This window comes from Neodiprion lecontei, chromosome 5 (assembly GCF_021901455.1).
Source record: "Neodiprion lecontei isolate iyNeoLeco1 chromosome 5, iyNeoLeco1.1, whole genome shotgun sequence".
In the NCBI taxonomy this organism is placed as follows: domain Eukaryota; kingdom Metazoa; phylum Arthropoda; class Insecta; order Hymenoptera; family Diprionidae; genus Neodiprion; species Neodiprion lecontei.
The window spans coordinates 3,063,431-3,075,059 of record NC_060264.1 but is presented as its reverse complement, the minus strand read 5'-3'; the positions used below and the strand labels follow the sequence as shown (position 1 = coordinate 3,075,059).

General features: G+C 38.3%; 3 protein-coding genes across 11 annotated transcripts in view; 1 reads left to right on the top strand and 2 right to left on the bottom strand.

The window, feature by feature from the left end:
- Positions 1-170: 170 nt before the first annotated feature.
- On the bottom strand, positions 171-2,477 carry LOC107221279 (SUZ domain-containing protein 1). Of its 5 annotated transcripts, none has more exons than XM_015660210.2 (4): positions 2,276-2,477; positions 1,373-1,443; positions 1,111-1,312; positions 171-948 (listed from the first exon to the last, which is right to left on the bottom strand). In XM_015660210.2, the coding sequence occupies exons 1-4, from the start codon at positions 2,327-2,329 to the stop codon at positions 757-759; spliced, it is 519 nt and encodes a 172-aa protein (XP_015515696.1). In that variant the 5' UTR covers positions 2,330-2,477; the 3' UTR covers positions 171-756. The 5 variants fall into 5 exon arrangements, with proteins under 5 accessions (XP_015515696.1, XP_015515697.1, XP_046597923.1 ...); XM_015660211.2 differs by having other exon boundaries at positions 1,111-1,303; positions 2,276-2,475; XM_046741967.1 differs by lacking the exon at positions 2,276-2,477 and adding an exon at positions 2,034-2,247.
- Positions 1,821-7,198, top strand: LOC107221278 (glycoprotein-N-acetylgalactosamine 3-beta-galactosyltransferase 1). Of its 4 annotated transcripts, none has more exons than XM_046741963.1 (6): positions 1,821-1,857; positions 4,676-4,893; positions 5,180-5,358; positions 5,743-5,950; positions 6,039-6,177; positions 6,298-7,198. In XM_046741963.1, exons 2-6 carry the CDS (start codon positions 4,863-4,865, stop codon positions 6,839-6,841), a joined length of 1,101 nt encoding a protein of 366 aa, XP_046597919.1. In that variant the 5' UTR covers positions 1,821-1,857; positions 4,676-4,862; the 3' UTR covers positions 6,842-7,198. The 4 variants fall into 4 exon arrangements, with proteins under 4 accessions (XP_046597919.1, XP_046597917.1, XP_046597920.1 ...); XM_046741961.1 differs by lacking the exon at positions 1,821-1,857 and adding an exon at positions 1,941-1,963; XM_015660209.2 differs by lacking the exon at positions 1,821-1,857 and adding an exon at positions 3,010-3,351.
- Positions 7,199-7,758: 560 nt separating this feature from the next.
- Positions 7,759-11,629, bottom strand: part of LOC107221287 (mediator of RNA polymerase II transcription subunit 13-like) — a 29,410-nt gene continuing 25,539 nt past the window's right edge. For both annotated transcript variants that reach the window (XM_015660225.2, XM_015660226.2), the window contains 5 exons: positions 11,311-11,622; positions 10,865-11,203; positions 10,428-10,712; positions 10,059-10,330; positions 7,759-9,056 (listed from right to left, as the gene is read on the bottom strand). In XM_015660225.2, the coding sequence (XP_015515711.1) occupies positions 8,924-9,056; positions 10,059-10,330; positions 10,428-10,712; positions 10,865-11,203; positions 11,311-11,622 (1,341 nt within the window). In that variant the 3' untranslated portion in view covers positions 7,759-8,923. The remainder of the gene's footprint in view (positions 9,057-10,058; positions 10,331-10,427; positions 10,713-10,864; positions 11,204-11,310; positions 11,623-11,629) is intronic.

The window sequence follows — 11,629 nt, the reverse complement described above, 5'->3', positions numbered from 1 at the left end:
ATTGTTTCGTCAATATTATTGTGTACAATAAATTTTGAATAAGGACAAATTTCGAACCGCGGTATTATGCCGAAGATTTTTTCCACGAATCATGCTACTTCTAGCTTAAAATTAGTCAAAATATTAAAATGTTGCTGGAGGTTGGAGATTAATTGGAATATCAATAGTAATACAACAGGAATATTTTATATTATTGAGGGTATTATGTACTAGAGTTCTCGATATCAGCAAGAATATTCTTGTCAAGCATCCCGATCAAGAAGAAACGAATTTCTACATCTTTCGTCCGCTATTCAGAAGAGATATAAATTTTTTTCCTAGTTCTGACGATCCCATTTGAATCAAGAACCTCTGGTCCATTTGTAACAGAAACGAGAAAATGAAAATAAAAAAAAAAAACTTAGTAAAAACAATGTCGAATTGGTATTATGTGAATATTTGTTTTGTGTAGTTTTTTTCTCTTTTCTTTTCTTTTTTGGCAACAGTGTCACGTTATTATGTAATTAGTATTTGATATTATTGGTACGTGTGTTCGGCGCTGTGCAATATGCGGTGGTGCGCTGTGGCCTGTTGGACGCAGATCCAAGCAGACTCCTTGTTGTTTCCAAGGACGTCACGCTCTCAGTTGCCAAGAAGCGCGAAGCTGCTTTCAGAATTCTGCGGTCGGCCTCATAGCCGCCTCTCCGCCTCCCCTGGGGCAGGGGAGGGACCAAGAGGATAAAGATGGGTGACGAGGGAAAAACCCTGGTAACAGCGCTACCTGCGGACATGGAAACCTCGGGTTCCATCAGGGCCAATTGGCATCCGTAGCACATTTGTAGGGAGATTACTCCCTGGAGGACTCGGTGGCTTTGGCTGGATCTTGTTTACTTCGCAGACCGATTTCTCTTCTGGACTTTTTTCCTCTCCCAGAATACGTTTGCGTGCCTCTGCATATTCTTGCTCCCTCTAAAAGTTACTCCATCAATTGAAGAAAGTTGTTTCTGCTAGATTTTGTTTATGTCAAATAATTACTAGTTTAATTGGAAATTAGACTGATTCATTTTTGTCTTAAAGGCTGATTGTAATGAGTGAAAAAGAGACTTTCTGGAAATGCGGATCGACATATACCTGTTTTAGGGATTTTATCGGCTGCTTCGGTTTGCCATCTCCATTGAGGAGAGGCCCGTCTCCGCTGCCTTGGGAATGCCTTGCTGGCCTCTTGAGGATCTTCACTGTAGGTTTCGGAGGGACGTATTGAGTGCGCAAGCTATCTTCACCAAGGATTATCATCCTTGTACTTGAATTTTCAGTACCTGTTAAGCTGTGCCAACTGAGATTAGGCAACGATATAATGAAACAAAACATATTTTCGAAAATTTGAATATATTACCTCTGGGGTTCAACATCGTCCAGACCTTCCAAGGGATTCAATTTTAGTGCCTTCAACTTTTTGTCCAGCACCTGCAACAGCATAAAGTCATCATCTATCATCATCATTCAAGTGAGAGATGAGAATATCACACTTTCTCTTGCAAAATATTTTTGTAGAGGATGTAACTTGTGGTCGCTGGCTAAAACATTAACCCTTGAGTACTGCACCGAGTTACGTTACAATAGTCTGTTTGTAAAGCGTGCTAAACTTGTCTTCATTTCAGTTCATTTATCATATCACGGGTACTAGAAGTTGCATGTTATTCTTATGTATATGTTCTTTTTCTTTACTGTCTGGCGTATCTACAAGAGGAATAAATATTTTTTATATCGGTATAGTTGCAACCAGATATATATAGGTAAACGGAGATGCTGGGGTATGCTATCAGTGTCTGACGAATCCATGTCGCTGGCATAATGTGGTGTTCATGAGTTGAAACATAGGTATACGCATGCAAATATGCAATTTCTTAATGCGAATTCCCGACATTGCCTTTTTTTATATCAAACTCTTCGGAAATGACACGATTCACCTGTACGCAGGTGTGCGGTGTGTCCATGTGTACGTGTGGGTGTTTGCATATACATGAACGCGAATGGGAACCAAAAATAATACATGCCTGATGACAAAGTGACTGGACTTGTTCCGGATTGTTGAACGATCTCCGGGTAAAAGGATGCATGCAATAGAGAGATTTCGATATACTTTTAGATATGGTGCAACTGGATAATGGGGAAGATTTTAAGAAAAATATAGGTTAAAGTGAGTGGTCTCGAACGGAAGAATGTATACGGGGTGCGTGTCGGATATAACTGAAGTTGCATGGCTCCGAATTGATATTGTACATCAGCATACGCTCACCCCGGATTCCTCCATTTCTTCCCAGCTTTCGTAGACATCGTCGACAGCTGACATTACGGGCGCTTCTGGCGATATTAGGATCTTCCGAACAGCTAACGAAATCTGTGACACGACGACGAGCGCACCACCAGACTTAGAAGCAGTTAAAAAAAGAGGAAAAGGCTCCGTATGCCCCTCATAAAAGTTTTCAACACTCTGAACTCGTCGCGGTTTGTTCGACAAGTTAGCCAACGTTACGGTTTTCACGCGGCCCGCACAAAATTCCCATAGCTTCATTACATACGAATTACATTATTCGAATCGTAAAGAATTTCCTCGATTTCCAAAAATTGTTATTCATTCGGCAACTAGATTTTTTCCCTTATAATTATCTAGCTTGGATTTAATCAATTAACCCATCCCCAATTGTTCTGCACTTGCGGCATCTCGTGTCTGCGGAAGTTCAGACCATATTGGTTCAGACCAGGAAGTTCGAGAGGAGACGAAACTCCGAAATACCAAGTTGGGCCAGGTTTCAGCGCAGAGTTAATAGTGCCGATTTTATTTGAGTTATTTAGTCGTTTAAATGTTACGATTATTATATGGTTTACATATTTCGAATGACCAAAGAACAGGAACGCAATGAGTGGCAAAAATCGGTACTACTATCTCTGCTTCTAAAATAGGTCCAATTTTTGTTAGCACGCAGGCTTGAGGCAGAGAGCTTAAGGTTCGTCTCCTTTTCTCTTACTTCCTCATTCGGATATGTTCAGACCACTAGTAGTTCCACTAGAGTCTGTTGTCTCTCCTGCTCTCCAGTGCTCCAGTCCACTCCAGTCTCTCGCGGGCTGTTGTCCGTGTTTGATGTTCATTTATGATGCCGTTTCTCGTAAATAAAGTGAAAAAGAGGAGGAAAGTCGACGATATGGAATAGAGTAATATTTTGCAGTTTCTCTTTCCAGATCGTGAAAACTTGTATAAATCTTGTAATTAGCTCATCGGTAAAATACCGTAGAATTTTATAGGGAAGTAAATCGGTAAATGCGAAACGGAACGTCAGCTGCAAGGAAAGTGTTTTGACACATTTTTCAGTGCCGGTACGTAAATTTTGACCTTTGGTAATTATTCATGATTTAATTGCTAGGGTCGGACGAATATCTGTCCTCGCGAATTAAAATGAGAGTCCGGTTTCGAGAAATCACGTGTGACGGTGTGTTTGCCACTAAGAAGTAATAAATTATTGATTTCTTTATGAGGCTATTTTATGCCGATTGTAACACCCCTTTTTATAGTTTCTATCACTCTCGTAGTACAACGTCCTGCTACGTCTGTCTTATCGCGTTTTTTTATCATCACGCATGTTCAGAAAATGTGCTCGTGGAACGATAATTAGAGCCCAATGGAATATATTCTTGTTCATCAGACTCCAAATTAGCTCCATTCTTTAATATTTTCTTCAGAACTGTTTTTCAGTTCCAGTAGGTAAACTCGAGGAAAACCATACTAATATATTGTACAAATGTACACCTTCGAATAAGCTGCACACAACTCAGTGTCCTAATATTTATCATTTGTTATTCTTCGATAAATCAACCAATGTATATACTTTATTAGTTATTTGTTCAATTGCGATAAAGAGTCGGTTTACGATGCATATTATGTTACCCTATAAAAAAACTTTTTGCTGCAAGGAAACATTATTGTACACATGGTGTAAATTATTTATAAGTGTAGTACAGGTTCACAGACTTGTGCAAATAAATTCAATTATAGACATCAAAAACCAAATTCAATCATAGTATTTGAGGAATATAAATGTGCTATACTCAATCACAAAAAATAAATTGTGAAACTTGCTCAATGAATATGATTGTATTTATACAACACTTAATGCACATTCATGGGGGGGGGTTTATTTTTTTCTCTTTTATCTACTGATAAACAAAGAAATTAAAGGAAAAAAAATTAATATTAACGGTAGAAAAAAACTGATTTGAAGGTACACACATTTTTCTCATACGGTTTTTTTGAATTCCACAACAGGTATGCAGTCTTAATGTCGAATAGAATTATATTTTGCTATCTGTAAAATGTGCTTGTCTAAGCAAAAAGTACTTTGATGAGCTGCTGAACGACACATTTCCACTTTCTAAACCTTGTAGACTGATGACTGGACGTAGTGTTATTGTTGTTATTAATATGATCAGAGATTTTTAGTTTTTCTATTTTCTACATGTAAATCCTGAGTTTTTGAATTCGTTTTTGGAACTGATTATTTTTCGTCGTAATCAATTGGTTCATGAAAGTAATAAAAAACCGTTGATACATATGAACTGATTCACAGGATGTAGTTTCTTTTTGAAGCACTGATTAAGTGCATTTTGTGATAAAGCTGATAATTATTTTTTTCAATATTTACAGTTAGTTCCAAACTCCAAACACAGAGAGCGAGAACTTTTACGTGAAGATTTGGCAGTGGACCAAATAGATTGCCTACTTGTGTATCCATACCCAACAATGATTATCTCTTGCACTACATACGCGATTTTCATGGAATTACATTTTGTTTTGGGCTAACGTAAACATTGGGTAAAAAAAATTCTCTATTATGGGACAGCAATGGATACCGGGTCTAGATGGTAAGTTGTTCAGAAACATTTATCTAACATTACACGGTAAGTCACCAGAATCAAAAACCAAAATACCAGTGAATCTGGAAGAACTATAACTAGAATTGCAATTATTTTCTCAAGGCCTTGTTTCGTTATACCACTTTGCCTGTACTTTTGTAGATATGTAAAACATTGTCAAGTGCAACGTTAAGATCGTAAACTGCACAGTCCTCTACTCTGACATTAAATACAATGAAGATGGCGGAGGTGGTGGATTTAAGGTGCTACGAATATTTATTATTACTGATATTAGGTGGTCGTGGTGGTCGACGATTTGTACTGACACTTGCTACAGGAATGGTTTTCGGGTTTCTTTCGGCTTGCTTCCTTCTTGCAGCAACAAATGATGCTCCTCGCATGTTTAACTGGATCACTGGCAGCCCTGCGTTATCTTCCAGAGATCCTCATCATTACTCAGAGCTTGAATCAGAGGTATTGACTAATCCGTCATAGAACCCAATCCCAAATGCATTACTAACTCCATAGTTATACTTTGACTTCCTTTACTCTAAAATGGAACAAAAGCTAATAATTATATCAGTCACTCGTAGAGCTAGATCCAAAGTTCCCAAAAACTTGTAGTATCTGATTATATTAAATACGAAATTCAAAATGAATCTCACATCAGATCAGGATTACTCAATTGTAATGTATTGGCATCATTCACCGACATTCTTCACATCGTGCAGGGTTACTGTTTAATTCTTGTTGTCTACCTCGTATAACAGTAAGGTTTGAATGTAAAGCTAAACTAGGAAATTATATTGGAGTAAGAAATCACGAAATATAATGAAATGAAAGTGATTTTACTTTCAGTCAGGCCCAGAAACGGATGTAAAGTTTCACGGAGCTGATGAAGAATTTCACAAAGGGGAAGATGAGGTTGCCCAGGAAATGGCAAAGAAAATTAGGGTTCTTTGCTGGGTAATGACTGGTCCAAAGAACCATCAAACTAAAGCTCGTCACGTGAAAGCTACTTGGGGTAAACGATGTAACATCTTGCTTTTCATGAGCTCAGAAGCAGGTAACGAATAATTCTTAGCTCCAAGAAGGAACTTTTTATTTCAAACTAAAAATTATTCAAGTTTGGAAAATGTTTTTTTAATCCACAGACACGAGCTTACCGACTGTAGTTCTTCCTGTTAAAGAAGGAAGAGACAATCTGTGGGCAAAAACTAAAGAAGCTTTCAAATATGCATATGAGAATTACAAAGACAAGGCCGACTGGTTCATGAAAGCGGATGATGACACGTAAGTATTCATTGTGGTTTACATTCAAAGTATAATGTTTGCATTTGATGAACAAATAGTAAATTATACTTATCTCGGATATTTCTTATCATTCTAAAGTAATGCAATCAATTTTTTCAGATATGTGATTGTTGAAAATCTCCGCTACATGCTCCAGTCCTACAGTCCCGAATCTCCCCTCTACTTTGGGTGCAGATTCAAGCCGTTTGTTAAGCAAGGATACATGAGCGGAGGGGCAGGCTATGTGCTCAGCCTAGAAGGACTGCGCAAGCTGGTTGAGGATGGACTGACAGATAAAAAGAAATGCCGGGCAGACAATGGTGGAGCGGAGGATGTGGAGATGGGAAAGTGTCTGGATAATATTGGAGTTCGTGCAATGGACACTCGGGATCCACACGGACGTGGTAGATTTTTTCCATTCGTCCCTGAGCATCACTTAATTCCGAATCATGTTGATAAAAATTTTTGGTACTGGAAGTATATTTACTATAAAACAAATGACGGTCTGAATTGCTGTTCAGACAGCGCAATTTCATTTCATTATGTATCTCCCAACATGATGTACGTATTGGAGTATCTCATTTATCATTTGAGACCGTATGGCATATCTCACAAGGTTGAAAGTACCTTGTTAGTGCATTCTAGTGCTACATCTCAATACTAGTCCAAAATTAATATTATTCTATGTCAGAAGTTCTAAACAGGAATTCTTGCCCGTGGTGTCCAGCAGTTTGGTAAAGTAAGGTCCTGAAAAGTTACAAGAGACGTCTCTTCACTTACTTGGTTTCATGCGTAATTAGGTGGTATGTTACATACATCCACAGAACTACTCTCATTTTTTACAATTTTTATCATCACTTGCGTTATTACTAAAGTTCTTTCGGATTCGGGGTCACTTCAAATTAGCTGGAATTAAAAAATTTAAGTTCCTACAATTCCTATTGTGAAACTGAAAAAAAAAAAAAAACTGTCGAAGTAAATTACCTAATTATTTCCAGGGTTTCCGTGTGTCGCCTTCCTCAAATTTTCGCACGATTCCTCAAGTTCTTCCACTATTTTCTTGTTTCTCGTACTCACCGAGCGTTGGACACCACGTTTATTTCATTCTCGTACCATAATTTGTAATCTACTAGTCATTTAAAGCCAACGATAACTTACGTAATTGGTAATTACCAGCAACATGCAGTGTGAAAGTCACAAAGAAGCTAAGTGATAACGGCTTATGAGGTTTTACCTACATATGTAGATATATGCGTTTGTAAATAACTTTTTTTCTTATTTCTTTACATTGAATGATAAAAAGTAAGGATAAAAGGGTAAATTGCTCAAAGGATGGATTATTTATACATGACAAGCATAAATAGAAAGGGTTTGATTTATTGTGTATTGAAAAACTTTGAGAAAAAAGAATCAATGATAAAGAAACAAAAAACAGATTATATCTGTCTTCGAATTATACCTATTATAATTACAGTATACCGAAAAAATAAGTAGAGAAAATAAATAAATACACGAAAAATTGTTCCAAATGTACCCTTTCTCTTTTATGCTTGCAATTTGAATTGCAAAACGCACTTCAAATTTAGAACGAAGTATATAATTATATATATACACATAAAACTGTATTTCGTAATATTAATATAATAATAATAATAATAATAATCCCAATAATGACGTACTACCCATGTAATAAATACTATAGATACAGAGTGAGTGTGGGTGTGTGTGAGTAAATTAATTATTCAATTAATTCAATAATTAGGGGTTAAGGGTTCATATGTACAGGTCATATTTGTACTATGCGACTGACGCAGTTTTGCCACCGCGGCTTCACCCAGACACGTGCCTCCCTCTCCCCCATCGCGTTCCCCTTTCCCTTTTTCATCTTCTCATCAGGTCGTATCTTATTCCATTTATTTTTTTTTCTTTCAATGATGAAATTCTTGGACGACCACGTTAAATTGGCTAATTCCCGCGATATGATCGCTTCATAAATTATCATCTCTTTATCTTTAAACATTATAATATGTTACACTATGCCGTATGCATACGGACTACGGTCGTCCAGCGTATCAAATGACAATATAATTTGCACTCGTTTCTACAGTGTTGCGCTTCGAGTCTGACTAACGTGATAACAGTGACTCGAACAGGGGAGTATACACATCGCGTTTCTCATTTCCACAACATCGCATACTTGGGGCTTTTATGAGGCAAATAACAATTACCCCCGTTTTCATTTTATTACCTATATAAAATTATAAAACAATGTAATATATTCGTTTTTATATTACTTGTCGCGCTAGTATGTAATAAAATTCTTTGTACAAAAGTTTAATTTACAATTAAAAACACTTGTGGATACATATAACTTACTAGTGGTTCTGATGTTTTGTTATTGTTTTACTTCTTTTTCAAGTTTTTATAAAATTAACTATCTATTAGCCGAGAGGCAATTCCAAATGTCTTATACTCGCTCTTAACGACGTACGACGATGCCCGTCTTGTTCTCGTATCCAAGTTTTCAATTCTAGCGAATAGTCCTCAATTTTATACATTTCATTATTTTCATGGACGTCAAAGATCAAGTCGGGAACAACATAGCGATTCTATCGATATTTAACGTCGTATCACCGCAGTGCGGATATAAAACTATTTGCTCTCGCCAAGCCCCGAGTAATGTTAATACAGTAACGAATCTGAGAGAGAGGAGTGCGCGCTGCATTACAAGAGGAGAGGGTCTGGGTCAGACGAGGGCTGCCGCTGCATGGTAGAGCTGCATGAGTGCCTGGACATGGACCGGCAAACAGGATAGCCGGTCTTTTGTATTGGCATCCACCGCGAGCCAGGACAATGCGTTGTATCCTTCCAGCACATACCTGTAATCATTTGATATGATTGTACGATAAGAAAAGTTTAAAAAATATTGGCATAGCAAATATTTTCAAATATTTATATCGTCATGGAACCAGACTGATTTCAGTTATCCATAATATCGATGATCCACAAGGACTTTTATACATATGGTGAGCAGTTAAAATCTCCGACACGTCCGGTAGCATTAACAAATTCAATTCAACGATAGTTTTCTAAACGCTAATAATGTTTATATCTCATATCACTTGGATCTAGTTATACTATAAACTACGACGAGCATTTCATCTTACCTAGACAGTATATTTCTAATGTAATACTTTTATGCAGATAAAAATAATTCAAATAGTTGGAATTGATGTACGAATTTCTAAGATATTAAAACAAACTTCTGTATTAAATCCAAAATCTGAAAATTTACAGACATTAAGAAAAAATCGTTATTTTCCAATCTGAGCGTTGTTCTTGAAACTGATGTACAAGTTCTATTAAGACAATCCCATTAAACCTACGTAAACTTTTCGCGTATGAAAGTCTAATATACCACTATATTGATCTTATCAAATAATACGAAAACTCAAAAAGTAAAACACGGACAAAATTATAATACCACCAAAGTTTTCCAAAGCGATTGGGAAGAAAAAAAGCTATATAAAGACAATTGAGGTTTGCAATGAACCGCCGACTATGGATCCTGATCTCAAAAGTCTAGACATTACTAAGAACTTTTAAAATTGGCACGCATCGTATTCTTTTTTATTAGTTTTTGTTGTGATTCTTCTTTGTTCTGTGATGCATGATTGCACGAGTTTGAAAAAGATTTATTGCAATATAATGAACTAATACTATAGTATTAAATTTTAGAACTTAACGTTAATAGGCCTGCGAACAGATAATCCTGTTTATCTTGACAGGGTTACTTTTGTAATTTTACTTTCCAATGCAGCTTTACTTTAAAGTTGAATAAATGAATAGATATTCAGATAATACTAATAAATATTACTGACCTAAGCACATCAGTGGTATATTGAGAATCGAGGGGATGCGCAGTGAGTGCGCTCTGCTGCTGCAAAAGATCGTCACTGTTCTGCTGAATAGCGGGGCTGTGCAGGTGCAAAGCATTCTTAAGGAAGACGGGACAAACACCGTCGAGGTGAGGGCATGCTGACCAAAACCAGGAGGGCATACGTCCAGTAGGTGCTGTGGATACCAAATACCCAAGAGCTAACGGCTGCTGCAAAAGCGTTCCGACCTCTTCGGCCTGGTCATTTACCGCCGTCTGTGGAATGAAGAAAGAATGTTAATCATATTCATTGCCGCATTATATTCGTCATGTTTCTGGAATTTAACAAGTACCCGTCAGGCAAAATACTTGCCCTGGGAGTATTGTTGCAAGGGAAAGGGCTCCCGGGGCCGTCGTGATTTCCGAGGCCTGAACCTCCGCCTTCACCACCTAAGGGTGAGCCCTCTTGTCGATGTGGACTTGCTCCAGGACTCTGTCCTCCTCCGGCACCTGCCTCTGGCCAAACGTTGAATATATCGTTAAAGTCTCCCATACCTTCCATCCCTTCCGGCATATCGTCGTCAAGTACCGAAAACAATTCATCGTCCCCAAGATATGGTCCGTTAATGTGTTGCTCTTGGAAAGCAGTTTGCGAAGACTGTAATATCAATCACAAAGTTACAAAGACGCAGGTGAGAAATGCCAATATAACATGTAGCTTTGAACTCCAAGAGATTCATTTTCTGCCAATAGCAGTCGAATCCATCAGTGCATGAATCATGAACATCAAAGTGAAAGTGTATAGCGTACCTGCGTGGTAGCTGAAGTCGGAAAGACGAGAATATGAGTACACGTGACGTCCTGTGGCGTGGACAGGTGGCAGTTAACAGAGGCTTGACTAAATCTTTCGTCCGGGGTAAATTGGTCGGCCATCAGCCGAAGTGTCGAGTCTGGTTCTAGAGATACCAGACATGCGCTCAGTACACAAGGTGCCGCCCCTGGGTACATAAGACTACACTGACCACAAATTTCTTTCAAATGTTTTGACGCCTTGAGAAGCGCTTTGCGAGACAGAAGCCAACTCCAGCCTTTCAGTTCACCATGGCCGATGCGACCCACCCGACCGACTACCAATCTCCAAGGCTGGACCTGAATTTAAATTAAACAGAATAAAATTAATTTCAACGTTTTTACTCTATAAATAGATACATTGGGAAGAAATTTTTTACAGTATTTAATAACGCTTTTCGACCTACCCCTTGCGACATAACACCGAGAATAAAGTCCATCAACTTCTGAAGACCGACACGTCTAGCCGATGCTCTCTTTCTGCGTCTTCTGTTCGGTACGTCAACATTTATTGTCGCAGTCTCGAAGATTTCACCTCGATCGTCTGTAGCAACGGCCAGTAACCAGGCTTGGTCTTCGCTTAAACAGTAACTCAAGTAAAGCACCGCACATTCCTCTGGTCCCGCCATCCCGAACGATTCGGGAGCCTCGCTTTTCCCGCGCAATGGCGCCAGGACGTACGCCGGAGCGTACAGCCGATACGGAGCTTTATTCCGTTCCTGTTTT